This window comes from Plectropomus leopardus, chromosome 16 (genome assembly GCF_026936395.1).
Source record: "Plectropomus leopardus strain MGB_pleo_1.0 chromosome 16, ASM2693639v1, whole genome shotgun sequence".
Lineage (NCBI taxonomy): Eukaryota > Metazoa > Chordata > Actinopteri > Perciformes > Serranidae > Plectropomus > Plectropomus leopardus.
Window position 1 is genome coordinate 852,207 of NC_142191.1, and position 15,905 is coordinate 868,111.

The 15,905-nt window shown below is 44.6% G+C and overlaps 1 protein-coding gene across 3 annotated transcripts in view; it reads right to left on the minus strand.

Moving 5' to 3' along the window:
• Positions 1–698: 698 nt before the first annotated feature.
• kif26aa (kinesin family member 26Aa) overlaps positions 699–15,905 on the minus strand; it is a 50,627-nt gene continuing 35,420 nt past the window's right edge. For all 3 annotated transcript variants that reach the window (XM_088089788.1, XM_088089787.1, XM_088089789.1), the window contains 5 exons: positions 11,970–15,024; positions 9,710–9,900; positions 8,473–8,493; positions 7,082–7,232; positions 699–4,502 (listed from right to left, as the gene is read on the minus strand). In XM_088089788.1, the coding sequence (XP_087945914.1) occupies positions 4,318–4,502; positions 7,082–7,232; positions 8,473–8,493; positions 9,710–9,900; positions 11,970–15,024 (3,603 nt within the window). In that variant the 3' untranslated portion in view covers positions 699–4,317. The remainder of the gene's footprint in view (positions 4,503–7,081; positions 7,233–8,472; positions 8,494–9,709; positions 9,901–11,969; positions 15,025–15,905) is intronic.

Here is a 15,905-nt window from a genome sequence, read left to right on the forward strand (position 1 = left end):
GCTGCTGAAATGTCAGGCCGCGATGTGACGGACAGACGGCGATGTGACGGACAGATGGCGATGTGACGGACAGATGGCGATGTGACGGACAGATGGCGATGTGACGGACAGATGGCGAGATGACGGACAGGCGGCGGGACGCAGCAGAAATGGGGAGGAACATCATGCTATTTTTAAGCACTGGGGAGGAATTCATGCATACAACTGTAAAAGTCTTTATGTTGTTTGTATTTTACCCCAGAAAACATGGGCGCCAAACTCCAAACCAGTTTTGACAATGTTTTACTTTTTTTTTCTTTTTTTTTTTTTACTTTTTAGTATTTTTTATTTTTTTCCTTTTAAAGTTTCCATTATTTTTTTTTCTCAAAAATTCTTGGCAATTCTTTTGCCTTTAAAACCTTTTTTTAATAGTGTTTTTTTTTTATTATTTAATTTTCCTGATTTATTTTTTCCTTCAAATATGTTGAGTTTTTTATGACTTTTATTTATTTATTTTTTTTGAGATTTTCTTTTCCTTTAAAACTTTTGGGCATTTTTTTTCATAAGTTATGGTGATTTTTTTTTTTAAATGTTGACTTTATTTCCTTAAGGCAATTTTGTTTTCCACAAAACTCTCCATGAATCCACTGATAATCCCTCACTCACAAAGCCTTTTAAATGTTATTAAAAGGTGTAACACATAAAATCCAGTCTGTATGTAATTTAAGCAAAAGGACTCTAATCTTTAATAACATGTATGACACAAGGCGATCCACTCATCCTGTACACTGTTTCCACACTCCTCTCTAATCTTTACAAATCATTAGAAAACTGTACAGTACCAAAACAAATAAGAAAGGGCTCAATAAAGGTCTCACATCACTTTAAAAAAACCTGTTTTTCTCTTCTTCTATAACAAACACAACCAAACTAACGGAGACTGGATGCAGAATGTCACATTTTAAAAAAGGAGGAGAAAACTTCATGCAGCAACTTGAGCCTGAGAATGTTTTAATGTCGAGCGACGAGGTGAGGAGAGAAGAGCCAAAACCTCAGAGGGTTAAGGAGGACAAAATGATCTAAAAAACACAGCAAGCGATTTAAAAAATGAATTAATCACACCTCCTGGTGCCGGGTTTAACTCCAGCCTGATCGACACTTATTTTAAAGATCAGCGTCACCAGTTCAGTATCTGACCAAAGGTCTCCCCTTCTCTTCCTGAGATATGACGCAGAAAACATGATGTCACAGTGACCTATTTCACCGCCAGATTCTACTCAGTTCATCGAGGAGTCCAAGTAAACGTTTGTGCCAAATTTGAGGACATTCCTTCACAGAATTTTTGAGATATCACATTCATAAGAATGAGATGAATGCAAGGTTACAGCTACCTAAAACTCTTACCACAAAATTCAAATTAAGTGGACGTTTGTGCCAAATTCGACGAAAAACCCTCAAGGTTTTCTTGAGATATCTCGTAAACGAGAATGACACAGACGCAAGGTCACAGTGACCTTTGACCCGCAAACTCTGACCAATTCATTGTTAAGTCCAAGAGGGTGTTTTTGCCAAATCTGAGGAAACTCGCCAAAAGGCCTTCATGAGGTATTGCTTTCATGAGAATGAGATGAATTCAAGGTCACAGTGACCTTTGACCTTTCACAGCTTAATTCTAATCAGTTCATTGTTGAGTCCAAGTGAACATTTGTCCCAAATTTAAGAAAATTCCTTTACAGAATTTTTGAGGTATCACATTCATGAGAACAAGATGAATGCAAGGTTACAATTACCTAAAACTCTGACCGCCAAATTCAAATCAGTTCAAATGGACGTTTGAGCAAAATCTGAGAAAAAACCCTCAAGGTGAGAGATATCTTGTTCACGAAAATGAGACAGATGCAAGGTCACAGTAAACTTTAATCCCCCAAATTAAGACCAATTCACTGTTTAGTCCAAGTGAACGTTTGTGCCAAATTTGAGAGAACTTGCCCATGACCTACATGAGATATCGCTTTCAATAGGACAGATTAAAGGTGACCGTGAGCTTGACCATTGACCTTCCATCACTTAATTTTAATCAGTTGATTCCAAGTGATCATTTTGTGCCAAATTTAAGTAAATTCCCTAAAGGCCTCCAGAGATATTGCGTACATGAGTACGAAACAAAGGCAAGATCACTGTGACACTGAGCTTTTTCCACCAGATTATACTAAGTTCATCATTGAGTCCAAGTCAATGTTTGCAACAAATTTGAGGAAATTCCTTTGTGGCATTTTTGAGATATTTGAGAGGATGTTTTGTTTTGTTGACCTGAGGTGTGAACTGTGACGGCATCAGTGGGCGCGATTTATTCTACGATGGAAAACGGAGAAGCTGAGTGAGAAATCTTTGGGGAACTTAAGTTAACAGTCAGAGTTATTTTAAGTTAAAAGTTGGTCCATGCTTGTTTTTGGGGTGGTTAAAAAAAAAAAACAACCTTTGCTACAACTGTTAACTGTCATTATTACTTGGACAGTTTATCCAGAGATTTTTTTCCTGTGTCACATGTCAGGTTTTTTAGCAAAAATTGATAAGACCGCCGAGCTGCAGATATACGGACCTTTGTTAGCACATATGCAGCAAAATCTGTTTTCCAACAGCTGCAGTACCAAACGGTACTCTAATTCTTTTTATTACACTTGTGAAAAACACACAGTCTGTTCCACCTGGGACGGTGTAACGTGATCATAACGCTGCTGTCTCAAATCATCGGCTGTTTACTTTTTAATCAAGCGTTAGCCGTTAGCTCACCTTGCTATGCTAACGTAACGGAGCCCGAGCGAGCTAACGGTAAACATCTACTGCTCTAAAAGATTATTTATGATTTCTTACGGCTCCTAAACAGAAGATAACATTAATAAAAATAAAATGATATCTATAATTCCTGAATGACTACTTGAGTTTTCTGTTGTTTTCTTTAAATATTGTTTGTCTTGTGATTTACTCGTTACTTATCTATTCGTTTGAAGTTGTCGACATATTTTGTTTGATCGCAGCACTCGCTCAGTTTAGTTGATGTGAGTGATATGAACATAACCACGATGTGCCTTTTTAGACTGTTTGATATGAAAGTTCAATAAATTTCAATTAGTTCATTTAAAAAATAATTTAAAAAGTCCTAGTAATGACCAGTGGTGTCTACTTTTAGTACTTTCTTTATCAAAAAGTGACATTTCTGCCATTCGGGTCGTTTACAGAAGAGCTGATGAAGCGTGTCCGTCGGCAGCGAGCTGTCTGATCTGAGAGCAGCTAAAGTTTGGATCGAAAACATGATGATTCGGATTTCCGAGGTGATTTATGGACGTTTATTCTGGACGGACATCAGAGAGAACAAGAAGTCAGCATGTGTCTCACTGAGTGATGAAGACGAGGAGGGAGGTTTGCTCGCGGAGCTCTGAGTCGGAGTCAAAGCATAACGGCAAAGATTGAGGTTCGCAATAATTACTAAATTATTGCTCTTCTCTCCGTCTGATTTTTATGTTTCTCAGTAAACTTAAATCCCTTTATGTCACGTGAACAATCTCTCTTTTCTAAAATTATATCAGCTCTTTGCATAAAGAAAAGTTTGTTTTGTAGATCAGCACCATAAAAAAAGAGACATAAATATAAAAAAAAGAATAAATAAGCAAAATAATATTTAGAAATAAATGTATTAAATTAGATAATAAATAGAAAGGCACTTCCAGAGCTTTCATCCTTTTAGAGATCTGTTCATCTTCACTAATCTAATCTGCTGTGTCTCCACAGAGGACAAACGTCCGTCTGCGAGGGAAATAAAATCCAGAAAAGTGTGATTTTCTGTCTGTCAGTCGTCACTGACACGTTCTGTTTTTACGTGCAGTTTGTTCCTACAGGAGCTCTGCAGACGTTCTGCTTCTTTCGCTCTCATTTGAGTTTTCGGAGGTTCGACCTCATGAATGAATGAACGACACTGTCGGATGTTTGTCCGCTGATAATAAATGATGTCGGAGTTTTTCTGTAGCGTCCTGAAAGAAGAATTTTACCCTCAGAACAATAAATCATGGCCTTCATTATCAGCCTTCAGAGACTCTCCTCTTTCTCCCACTGGTCACAATAAATGTGTTATCAGAACTGGATACTGCACTTCAAGACTTTGACTCCAAGAAAGTTGCTCAGTGAGTTTATAGGAGTGAGTAGGCGGGTTTCCATTACAGATTTGTGCAAAACTTAATGCTGTTCTGATCTGGGGAATATTTTTGTTGCGGTACCATGAGCATCCAAAGATGCGGGCTGATGCAGTATCCAGCTCTCTGAATGAATCCACGCCCGTCTCTCCTCTCACACCTCCACCTCCGGCTGTCCTCCCTGCGCCGCCGCGGCCGCCGTCACGGCAATGTCGAAGCAGGTCTCCATCATGACGCGGGACTTGCAGAGGTTGACACAGTACTCCAGCTCCGCCGTGACCTGAGCCAGAGCCTCCAGGTACTCCTGGGACTCCCGGTCCAGGTCCTGGTCCACGTCGACTGGAGGGAGGACACAGACAGGAAGAGACAGGTTAAGGTTAATAAAAAATTATTATGACAATGTGGATCCATTGTTTTATAAGAATCTAGAGTTACCACCCCCTGGTTGTTTGACTCCATGACCTTGACCTTTGACCACCAAAATCAAACCCGTTCATCGTTCAGTCTGACTGGATGTTTGTGACAAATTTGAAGAAATTCATCCCAGGTGCTCTGAGGATAACACCTTATCAAGAATGAGATGGATGCAAGGTCACAGTGACCTTGACCTTTGAAGAAGTCCTGTCAGCAGAGGACCGTTTAAAGAATCGAGGTCGTATCAAACAAACCAAATCTAACAAATGCCCAGTGATGCAAAAGGAATTTAAAAAAAATAGATTATTTATTTGTGTAAAAGTCTCTTCTTTGCTGTATTTTATGAATATTGTGACGGATGGTGACCTGACAGTCTCTGACGGTGCAGGGCATGCTGGGATACACTGACCAGGACTCTGACTCTTCAGCAAAGGTGACGATTTGTGATCTGCTCCTGAAGCCGCTGAGACTCCGAGGAAATAAAGTCCGATTGGTGTCGGGACGTCGTGAGGCCTCGCAGCTCTTCTGGCTTCTGACCCGAGAGTTTGTCCCGCTGACAGAGAAATAATAAAAAGACGTGAATATAATCCTCTCCCTCTGGGCTGTTTGTCTTCACAGTTTGCTCCAACACTCTCCTCTCCAAACACCGCCGGACGCCTCTTTTCTTCTCCGCTGACAGAAATAGAAGCAGAAAGGAGCCAGTTGAGCCGCAGAGGACGAGGACCGAAGAGCTTCGGGCCGCCGCCGGCGCTCAGCTGGAAACACTCGCTCTGTTTGTCCACTTTGTGTGTTTGAGGTCACGATTTGCTCAATGCACTCGTTTATCTTTTGTGCTGCTGATGAAAGAAGGAGGCCGCTGCAGAAAAGTGGATCATCTCCGAGTGCAGAATCCCTGAATGAGACCAGTGCCCCGAAAACTCCCGGAAACTCTCTCGCCAGAGCCCAGAGGCTCAAATCTGACGGTTCGAACGTTTGCAGCAGCAGGTCACAGACTCATGTTTCTCCTCCTGAGTCTCTACTTTTCTTCAAAAATGGTCTTTATAAAAAAGCATCTTTACTGCACTGTCATGGACAACATCTCAAAACCTTTCAAGGTACCTTTTTTTCTTGTCCCAGTCGCCTTTTCCTTTTTCAAACATTCAAACTCTATTCAAACATTATTTCAGCATCCCACATGATGTGTGCAGGGACTGTCATAAGCCTAAAAATCCAACGATTCAGTAGCTTTTGTACTTCTTGTTATGAGAAACTGTTTAATATTGGGGACTTTTTTAAACATGCCGACCAAAAATGTCTTTTAAGTTTTCTATAAAAATTGCCCAAAATGTTTTTTGGGTTTTTTTTCTTTTTAAAAAAAAGGGGTAAAATGTAGGGTAAAATGCTACTATACTATAAAAAAAAGAAAAAATGCAAACATTTTTTAAATTAAACATGCAGTTTGGAAGGCATGTTTTCTTTATATGTGCGGTACCTTGTGCCAAATCCTTTAATTTGAACTCAGTGTTTAATAGTTATTTGTTTTCACTCCCATTCTTGTAGCAGGACAATGCCCCCATAAGCCCTCCAGCTGCCCCGGACACCAAACATCGGCATCTTCAGGCCCCAAAATTCACTTTAAGCGGTTATTGTGACTAAAGCAAGAAAACTTAACTTGCCCATACATGCTCCAAGATCTTAGGACATTTCCCCAATTTTACAACATTTCTTAGATTTAAGGACGTTTTTCTTTTATTTTAGTAAATTTCTAGGATTTTAGGACATTTCTCAGATTTTAGGAAATTTCGAGAACTTTTCAGACATTTCTTGGACATTAAGACGTTTCTATGATTTTAGGACATTTCTCAGATTTTAGGACACTTATATTTAAGGACTTTTTTATTTGACTAAATTTCTAAGATTTCAGGACATTTCTAGGATGTCAGAACAATTCTTGGACATCAAGACATTTCAAGAACTTTTCAGACATTTCTTGGACATTAAGACCTTGCTTTGATTTTAGGACATTCAGATTTAAGGACGTTTTTTTTATTTTAGTAAATTTCTAGGATTTTGGTACACTTCTATGATTTCATGACATTTCTTAGATTTAAGGACTTTTTTTGATTTTCGTAAATTTATAGGACATTTCTCAGATTTCAAGACATTTCAAGAACTTTTCGGACATTTCTTGGACATTAAGACATTTCTGGGATTTTAGGACATTTCTAGCATTTTAGGACATCAGGGTCTTAGCTAGGACCTCTGTCAGGGGATGTGGGGGATCCTCCAAAATGGTTGGGGGGTCACCAGGGGCCCTATCAGGGGCCAGATTTGGCCGTGGGGCCGTGAGTTGAGTATCACTGTTACAGCGAATTAAAAGACACCAAACTGAGCTCGTTTATCAAAAAGTTTTGGATAAAACACGAAACAGTTCAGACGGCAGAAAAACTCAGGTCACCACCATCATCTCTGCCTGACCCCCCTGAGACCAGTCCAGACTCGGCGGTTCGGTGTTTAGTACTCACAGTCTCCGCTCCACTTGCCCGGGTGGAGCATCAGCCGGCTCTTGGCCTCCTCCAGCTCCGCCTTCAGCCGCTCGTGTTTGCTCTTCAGCTCTCTGATCTGCTGCTGCCGCTTCTCCAGCATCCTGAGCCGGGCGTTAAAGTAGAGCAGACCCTGAGGACCACACACACAAACACAGCCCGCTGACACTCGGAGACGCTCACACGAGCCCTGCAGAGCGCCGGCAGGTCTACGGGCGGAGCGCGGGGCGGATTACCAACCTGCTGTCACACCTCAGTCTGCGTCCTCGGCTGGAGTTAATTAGGAAGCTGCCGCAGACAAAACCAGCAGCGTGGGCGCTAATCTGCAGCGGAGGATTAGGGACAGCCGAGGACGCACAGGTGACGCAGAGCGGGATCAGTGTCGCCTCTCAGCTTCACTTAATCACAGGTGTTAGAGCCGTGACACGCTGGAGTGGTCACACACTTCAACCGCAATATTACCATTAAAATGACCTTTTCCCTTAAAGCATTTTCACAGCGGAGGATTACGGGCTTGTTCAAGAATAATTAATTTTTGCAGAGAGAATAAAGCCGAAATTTAGAGAAAAAAATCAGAATATTAGGAGAAAAAAAACGCAAATTTACAGGAAAGTCATAATGTTATGAGGTTAATTTTTTAATTTATGAAAAAAGTCAAAACATTACAAGAAAAAAAGGTGTGAATTTATGAGAATTTAGACGTGGTATCAGAATACATGTAAATTTGTGAGAAAAAAATGTGTAACATTAGGAGAAAAAAAACACATAAATTAACAAGAATAAAGTAGTAATATTTTGAGATTAAATGTGTAATTCTATGAGAAAAAGGAGTAATATAAGAAAAAACAAAGTTATGAGAATAAAATTATATTATGAAATTAAAGCTGTCAATTTATGAGAAAAAAAGTCATATTATTATGAGATTTAATTTGTAAATTCATGAGAAAAAAGTCATAATATTACCAGAAAAACACATAAAATTAATATAATTATAAATTATATACAGAATTATGGTTATTTTGAAAATGTCTGTTGATTCTCTCTGATTTTTATTTTATTTTTTTAGCTAGTTTCCAGTTTAATTTCTTACCACAATATATAGTATATATATATTTTTTTCATTTTGCAGAACATTTTATGCCCATTTAAACCAAATCAAACCAAAGTGCTCACGTGTCAAAGGTTTTTTATATATTTGTAAAAGGCCTCTAAATGATCCAGGTTTCAAAGGGTTAATAAAGGACACGTACTGAACATTTAGCGGATCTGGATCAATAAGTGGATTCAAACTGGAATTAACGGACTTTCTCTGAGGAGGGAAAAGGTCTTTATGGGATGGATGATGATTAGTTTGGGAAACTCCTCAAACTCACCTTCTCGACGTCGTGGAACGGCTGCAGAGAAACAGAGAGAGAAGAAGAAGAAGAGGAAGAGGAAGATCACGCACTGATAAAGACCACACCATGTTTCTCTGAAATAAATCAGAGCTCCTGCAGCTGAACTAACGTCTTTGGTTCCTCGACACACTTTTCACTGAAGGTTAACGAGCCGTTAACACAGAGAGGCGACGGCCGTAAAGACCGACCAGCCGAGGACGAGCCTTCATCCATCACTGCCTCCTCCTCCTCCTCCTCCTCCTCCTCCTCCTCCTCCTCCTCCTGCTGCAGCCATCACTCCATCTAAACCAATTAAGACTCAGCTGTAACTGACTGAGATGAAGCCGCCTCGGGCTGCTCGCTGAAACCGAAGGCCGGCGTGAAGACGTGTGAGCTCTGATACGATCCTCATATTAAATCAAAGCTCTGACCCTTTAAACTACTCTCACGTTTGATTGATTAACCCATTTGGTCGGAATTTGATCACTCCGTTATTAGCAGGTTTCACCAATAAATTTCAGTGACTTTTCCAGGACTTTAAAGGAATTTAAAGACCAAACATTCTCTGATTCTCCTTATCAATTCTTTTTCATTACTATATAAAATCTTTTTTAAATATATATTATTTAAAAAACAAGAATTCATAACAGGATTAGAACTGAAAATTTAAAAATCACTGCGGGACTTTAGGGGAGGAGCTCGCAGCTTTAAATGGCTGCTTTGTATTTATTTTACAGATTTTTTTAAAGAAGACGCGTCTTTTAAGGCATGTTTCTTTTTTTCTTTGTTATTCTCTAAAAATCTTTAGAAACGATTTTTAAAGAAGCACTTTTTCTGCGAAGTCCATTTTCTTTATTATTTTTGTCTTTTGTCATGCCTTGTTTGTCGACTGATGATTCTGACAGAAACCAGGACTTTTTGCTCAGGTTTCAAAGGGTTAAATACATGAATTATGTCGGGGAAGTACGCCATGTGATGTGACGTGTGCGACATACTGTACGTCATACAACACCCGACCACAACACGAGAACACAAACCGTGTTTTCTAAACCGAACTGGTCCAGAGTTAGTTTTCTCTCGGTATTTTTGGGACTTTTTGTTTCTTCCTGATCTGATCAACATGGACAGCTGTAAACGGCAGAGCGGCGGCGTGTCTCAGGAATCGCTCTCGGCTGGACGGTGAAACGACGTTTGAGCTCGTTCGTACAGACGAAGCTCCTCCTGACCTCCTCACCTCTGACCCCGTCACCACCTCCCTCCTCCTCTGCAGGCGCTCCACGTCGTCGATCTCGTACACCTTTATCTCGAAGGGCTCCTTCAGGGCGCCGCCCAGCGGGGGCAGGTCCACCCACTGACCTCCGACCTTCCTGCCCAGAGAGGAAGTGTCCGGGAGGGGAGCCGGGATCAGCCGCCGCCGCAGGAAACCTGAAGAGTAAAAGGACAGAAACGTTTTATCTGGTGGAGGATGTGACAGACGGCCGCACAGCTCATTACCTTTAATTAGTCTCATCGTCTTCATCAGTTTAGCGCCTCCATCACGGCTCCGCGGCAACAACCGTTCACGCCGCTGATAAGGTTTACAACGGCCGCCGCCGAACTGAAGACCTCCGTCTCATTTTTAATGACTGAAGACGCGGCTGTCACAGAACAAATTCATTTAACGATTATCACGACCGCCGAGAAAAAAAACAAAAACAGCAACAGCACAAACACGGAGCCTTCACTGATCGTTCACATCCAGCGTCTGTGAGCGAGGACGCCACGGTGTGTGTGTGTGTGTGTGTGTGTGTGTGGTGAATGGAGGGGTGTGTGTGTGCATGTGTGTGTGTGTGTGTGGTGAATGGAGGGGTGTGTGTGTGTGCATGTGTGTGTGTGTGGTGAATGGAGGTGTGTGTGTGTGTGTGTGTGTGTGTGTGTGGTGAATGGAGGGGTGTGTGTGTGTATGTGTGTGTGTGTGTGTGTGTCTGTCTGTGTGTGTGTGTGTGTGTGTGTGTGTGTGTGTGGTGAATGGAGGGGTGTGTGTGTGTGTGTGTGGTGAATGGAGGGGGGTGTGGGGGGGTGTGTGTGTGTGGGTGTGTGTGTGTGTGTGTGTGTGTGTGTGGTGAATGGAGGGGTGTGTGTGGGTGATAATTGGAGTTGGATATGTACTCCGGGAATCACAGCGGCTTCATGAAACATTCATGAGGCAGAAACGTGTGCAGATCCTCAGACTGGCGGCAGATCACACGGCGCCGCTTCCGTATGCATCAGGCTGCCTGACCTGCTGCAGGCCAGACGCTGCGATCACAATCAGCGGAGGCAGAGTACACTACAGCGGCCCGACGATGAGCGTGGATGTAGATGTTGGGATAACGCCGCGGCGAGAGATAAAGTGACAGTCAGAACCGTGCTCGGCGTTCATGAAAACACGAGGCTGCTCTCATCCCGTCGTGACGCTCTGAGCGAACGCTTCAGCATCGAGTCACATACATGATGGCTCCTTCACTGAATCGATAGAAACTCAATGTCACATCTGAGCGTCAAACTTCTGCCGTTGACTTTGATTTCTGACTCATTTCAATAATAATTGGATGAGATGAAAAAGTGATGTCCTCGCTCTCTGAAGGATTCGCTCGGTTGTTCCTCTGCAGGAGCTGCTGCTGTAAAGATTTTCTGAAGTTAGCGTCGCCCTGGTTATCTCGTCTAAAAGCACGTGAGATTTTTCTGATAGATTTTGGATTATTGCAGAAAAATAAAGACTCTGCGGCAAAAAGCTAACATTAGGCTATAAAAGAACTACACGTTTAGTTTAGTTACGTGACATTATGTTTCGTTGTGTTACACTGTGTTAAGTCAAGTTTATTTATTTATACACAATTAAAAACTGCATAAAATCCTGATGAAAAAATGTGTCAGGAGAGGTCAAGAAGCCAGAGGCTCAAACAATCAAACACGATACAAACCGAAATATTTATATAAGCAAACATCCAAAAATAATTAATAATGAAGAATTAAATGTGATATTTGAAGAGCTCTCGATAAGGCGGACTGCAGTCTGCTTCAGCCACTCTAACAAATGTTTACGCCTCCGTCCAATCACCTCAAACATCGTTCCAAATTAAATCGGCACAAAGTTTAAAAGAGAGACTGAATAAGTAAAAGAGATAAAAAAAAGACGTTACCAAGCCCCACCCCCGATCTCTTCCCTAACCGTGCGTCTGCAGCTGGAGCTCGACCGTCTTCGTCCTCCGTGTTGCGCTCTACTGTTTACTAACGTGTTTACTGAAACATGGAGCTGCGGCTACAGTCTGACACAACACGCCTCGACAAACCGCCACAAGGTTTGTACAAGTTTGGTTACTGGTTTTCTTTGCCTCACTAATCAACATGTGTTACTTACTAACACTGGCGCCAACTTGGGGAGGGGGGCGGGGCTAAGAATATTGTTAATGGTTGATGACATCATCATGCTGTAATAAAATAATACTAGTACTACTTGACAAAAGCAGACTCACCGTTTCCTCTCTTTTTGGGCGATTTGGACACTCTGCTTCTGTTGGACGAGGACGCTCCGCTCTCGCTCATGGAGTCATGGGCCGAGGAGGTGCTGCCGGTGGTCTCGCTGTCCCGGATCATGCTCTCGTAGCCGCTGCTGCCCCCGCTGTGGTAGAACAGGGCGGTGCGGCCCATGGCGGGCGGCAGCTCCCCACTCAGGATGCTGCTGTTGTCGCTGCCGTGCCCGCTGCTGTAGCGCTGCGGCCTGCGAGGCGCGGTGATCTTGCTGTACGGTGATGGCAGCGGCGTGTTGATCGGCGACCCGCTGACGCTGCTTGTCCCGCTGTCGGTGCCGTCGCTTCCTGTTCCTCCGGGGCTCCTGCTGAGCTGCTTCCTTTGGCTGCCGGTGGCGAGCTCGCTGACCCGGCTGTTGGCGGCCCTGCTGATGGCCTGCTTTGTGCCCATGACGGTGCCTCTCCCCGCCTTGGCTCCTGTCCGAGCCGGGGACTTGCCGGTTGGAGACGGGCTGCGTCCAGCTGCGTTCTCAGGAGGTTTTGGAGAGCTCAGAGTTTTGGAGCTGCTGGCAGAAAGAGTCCGAACCTTGGATCCAGCAGAGAACGCTGTCCGGGAGCTGCTGCTGCCTTTGACCTGCACCAGTTTACTTTGAGCAAACACAGCAGGAGGCGGCTGGGACGCAGATGAGACGGTGGAGGCTGGAACCCCGAGTCTCGGCACTGATCTGTTGGATCTGCCTCCTAAAGTAGCTCCACTGGACGGTTCAGGCTTGGACCCAGCTGTCTCCAGAGACATCAGACTCCCAAAGTACCTGGAAGACTCAGCTCTCATCCCTCGTGTCTTCGGGCTGGAAGACGTCCTCACAGAGCCTTGTTCAGTCTTCAGACTAGATGTCCTGTGGCTGAATGACTCCGCCCGCAGCCTGACGTTAAATTCTTCCTCTGAGGTGGACGTTTTAGGGAACTTCCCGGTGTCGCTGCTCGTTTTTAAGGCACTTGGAGATGGTGCAGTCCTTGTCTTTTGTTCTTGGCTTGACTGTCTGATGGGCGGAGCGGGAGGGGAGATGTTTCCAGACCCAGACTTGGAGATCACGCTGCTTTTCTGCCCGTTTGACTTTTTTCCCAGAGATGAAAACCTCAGTGTACTTGTCACTGAAGCGCCCTCATGACCCCACTTCAGTTCAGAGCTCTGAGGAACGGAGACGGTTCCCAGAGTCGTTGCGCCTCGAGTGAGTCGTGGCAGCTTGATCAGAGTGTCTCCTCTCCGGCTGCTGGACTTCTCACATCCATCCACGACCCTTTGAGCTGAAGACATCTGTGTCTTTGGGGGGCGAGGTACGCTGTTACTATTCCCTCCAGGCCTCTTAGAGGAAACACTACTCACGCCACATCTTGGTGGCTTACCTGCAGAGAGGAACTCAACCCCTCTGGGATCAAACTGGCTGCTTCCCTGAAGCAAAAAGTCCTCATGTCTGCCCTCCGGTCTGCTGCAGCCGGCAGCTGACGACGAGGTAGGCTTGTTTTTCCTGGGAAGACTGGAATGGGCGGCGTGGGGGGCGGACACTGGAGTGTTTGGAGCGCTGGCTCTCACCTTGACAGAGCCTTTGGGTGAGGCTTTGGTCGAGTCGGGGGAGGAGGGGCGTTTGGTAAGAGCGGGTTTGTTTGGAGTAGCAGGGTCGCTGTCCAGCTCAGAGAAACAGACGCCGCTGTCGTTCAGGGAGCTCTTGATGCCGTGCTGCAGGAACGTCTGTTTATGGGGCATACTCGGCAAGGTTAGCATGGACGAACTCTCTGAAGACAGAGTTTTGTCCCTCATGTAAAGCCTGCTGGTTGAAAATTCACCCTCAGCTGAATCAGCAGTCGCTTCACTTGGGCACGAGTCCGTTGAGTGCTTTTTGCAATGTTGGGGTAAGGGCACTTCCTGGCATTCAGTGCCAACATCCACCCCGGGCCCCGCAGCTCCCTGCTGACACGTGTAGGCGTCGTACTCGTCGTTGATGCTGCTGATGATGCTCACAGGCCGGGAGCCGGGGGTCTGCAGAGTGTTGAAGCGGAGGAGGTTGGAGGGGCGGCCGTTGTCCGGGACGAGGCCGTGTGGAAGCTCCTCCACGACTGTGAAGACCAGCTCGTCCTCGCCGTTCAGCTCCACGGGCTGCTGCAGAGTGACGGTCGTCCTTAGAAAGTCCGTGTCCAGGCCTCTTCCCAACAGAGCGGCCCGCAGACTGTGGGCCCTCTCCATGTTGGGGGACCCCAGTGGTTGACTCATTCCCACTGGAGGGGTCCTGCCTGCGGGCTCCCCAGGCTGAGACGCTGCTCTGGACATCCTGGGTAAGGACGGCGAGGCTGACGGCTTGGGGACGCCTCCTCTGAGGTAGACCTTCTCTCTCACCACGGGCTCTGAGGCCTGGCAGGAAGGCCCTCCTTGTTTTACCGCAAAGGGCTGAATAGCGGCAGCTGAAAGTTTCTCCCCGTCTGCACTCGTCCGTTTGGAAGCGTCCGTGAGGCCGCTAGCTGAAGGGCCTCTGGACTGTTCCTGATCTGGTTTGTTTGTGCTTGTGGTTGGTGTGCTTTCTAATATCCCGCGGGAGGAGTTCTGGTCGGATCTGGGCGGAGACGTTGCCTCTGTGGGTTTCGCAGCTCCAGTCCTGAACGCTGCTGCTTTGGCCTCAGAGCTGAACATGGCCGGACCCTCGCTGCCATCGATGCAGTCCAGTCGCTCCTGCAGCTCCGCAAACGTGTTGCACTTAAAGTGGTCTCCGTCAGACCTGGGGGCGTCTTTAATTCGCTTTTTGTTCAGTGACGGGATGATGGGGACGAAGGAAGGCGGCCCCTCGTTGTCGCTCAGCTCTCGGTCCGAGACGGCGGCCCCACCGGGCCCGACGTAGATGACGGTGTCGCAGGAGTGTTCGCTGCTGGAGGAGTAGTCGGGGTCGCTGGAGAGCAGCAGGGGCGTGTCCGGGTCGAGGGCCACGGTGCGAGGGTGGAAGGGCCGAAGATGAGGGGGCCGATGGGACGGGCCCTCCTCGCAGGAGCTCTCCCCTCCGGACGAGCTGGAGGCGTACTGCAGAGAGGACAGAAATAATTAACACACAAAGAGAGCAGCGAGCAGCCTGACTCCGTCCTGTCGATACCGCGCAGGGTTAAAAGTGTTCGCTGCGGGCTGGATTAAAGGAAACGTCAATGAGACGAATCAGACTGTAACCGTACAGATTTTTCAATCATTAAAACGCACACTCGGCCTCTAATGAGAGTGAGCATCAGTTTGAGCTCAGTGGCTCCGTCCCCTCAGGAGCATCGATCATCTGTCACACAGGCAGCGTTCACATTTTAGATCAATACATTTACAACTTTTTCACGACTTTCTCTGAATCTGAGGCAAATATTAAAGACTGAACGTTCTCTGAAACAACCACCGATAAGCCTCATCATTTCATTACTATGTAATAGCTTTATTCAAAAGATACATTATTTATAAAAAAATGATTAATTCAGAACAAGATTATATCATATTTAAATATAACTAAGGGACAATAATTTAAACATTGAGGAGGGGCATACAACTTTAAATAAAATATTTATTTTATTGCATTTTTAGTTAAAGATTTTTGGTGATTTATTTTTCTTAATTTCTTTTTTTGTCATTTAAAAAAAAGGATTTGGTGATATTTCTGTTTTTGCAATTTTTCATCCATTTTGAAAGAAGAAGTTTTAGTGATTGTTTTTTCCTTTAAAACTTTTTTGCAATTTTTAAAGACAAAATGCTGGCAATTTTATTTTTTTTAATTTTGGTGAAAATCACTAAAATGACACCATTCATTACAGCCAGAATCTGTAAAAACAGAAATTATTGCTGGATTTTTAAGTTCTGACAGTCTTTGAGGAATTCATGTGTTATTATAAAGGTTTGTGAAACAAAATTACACTTTTCCAAAACTTTCAGGG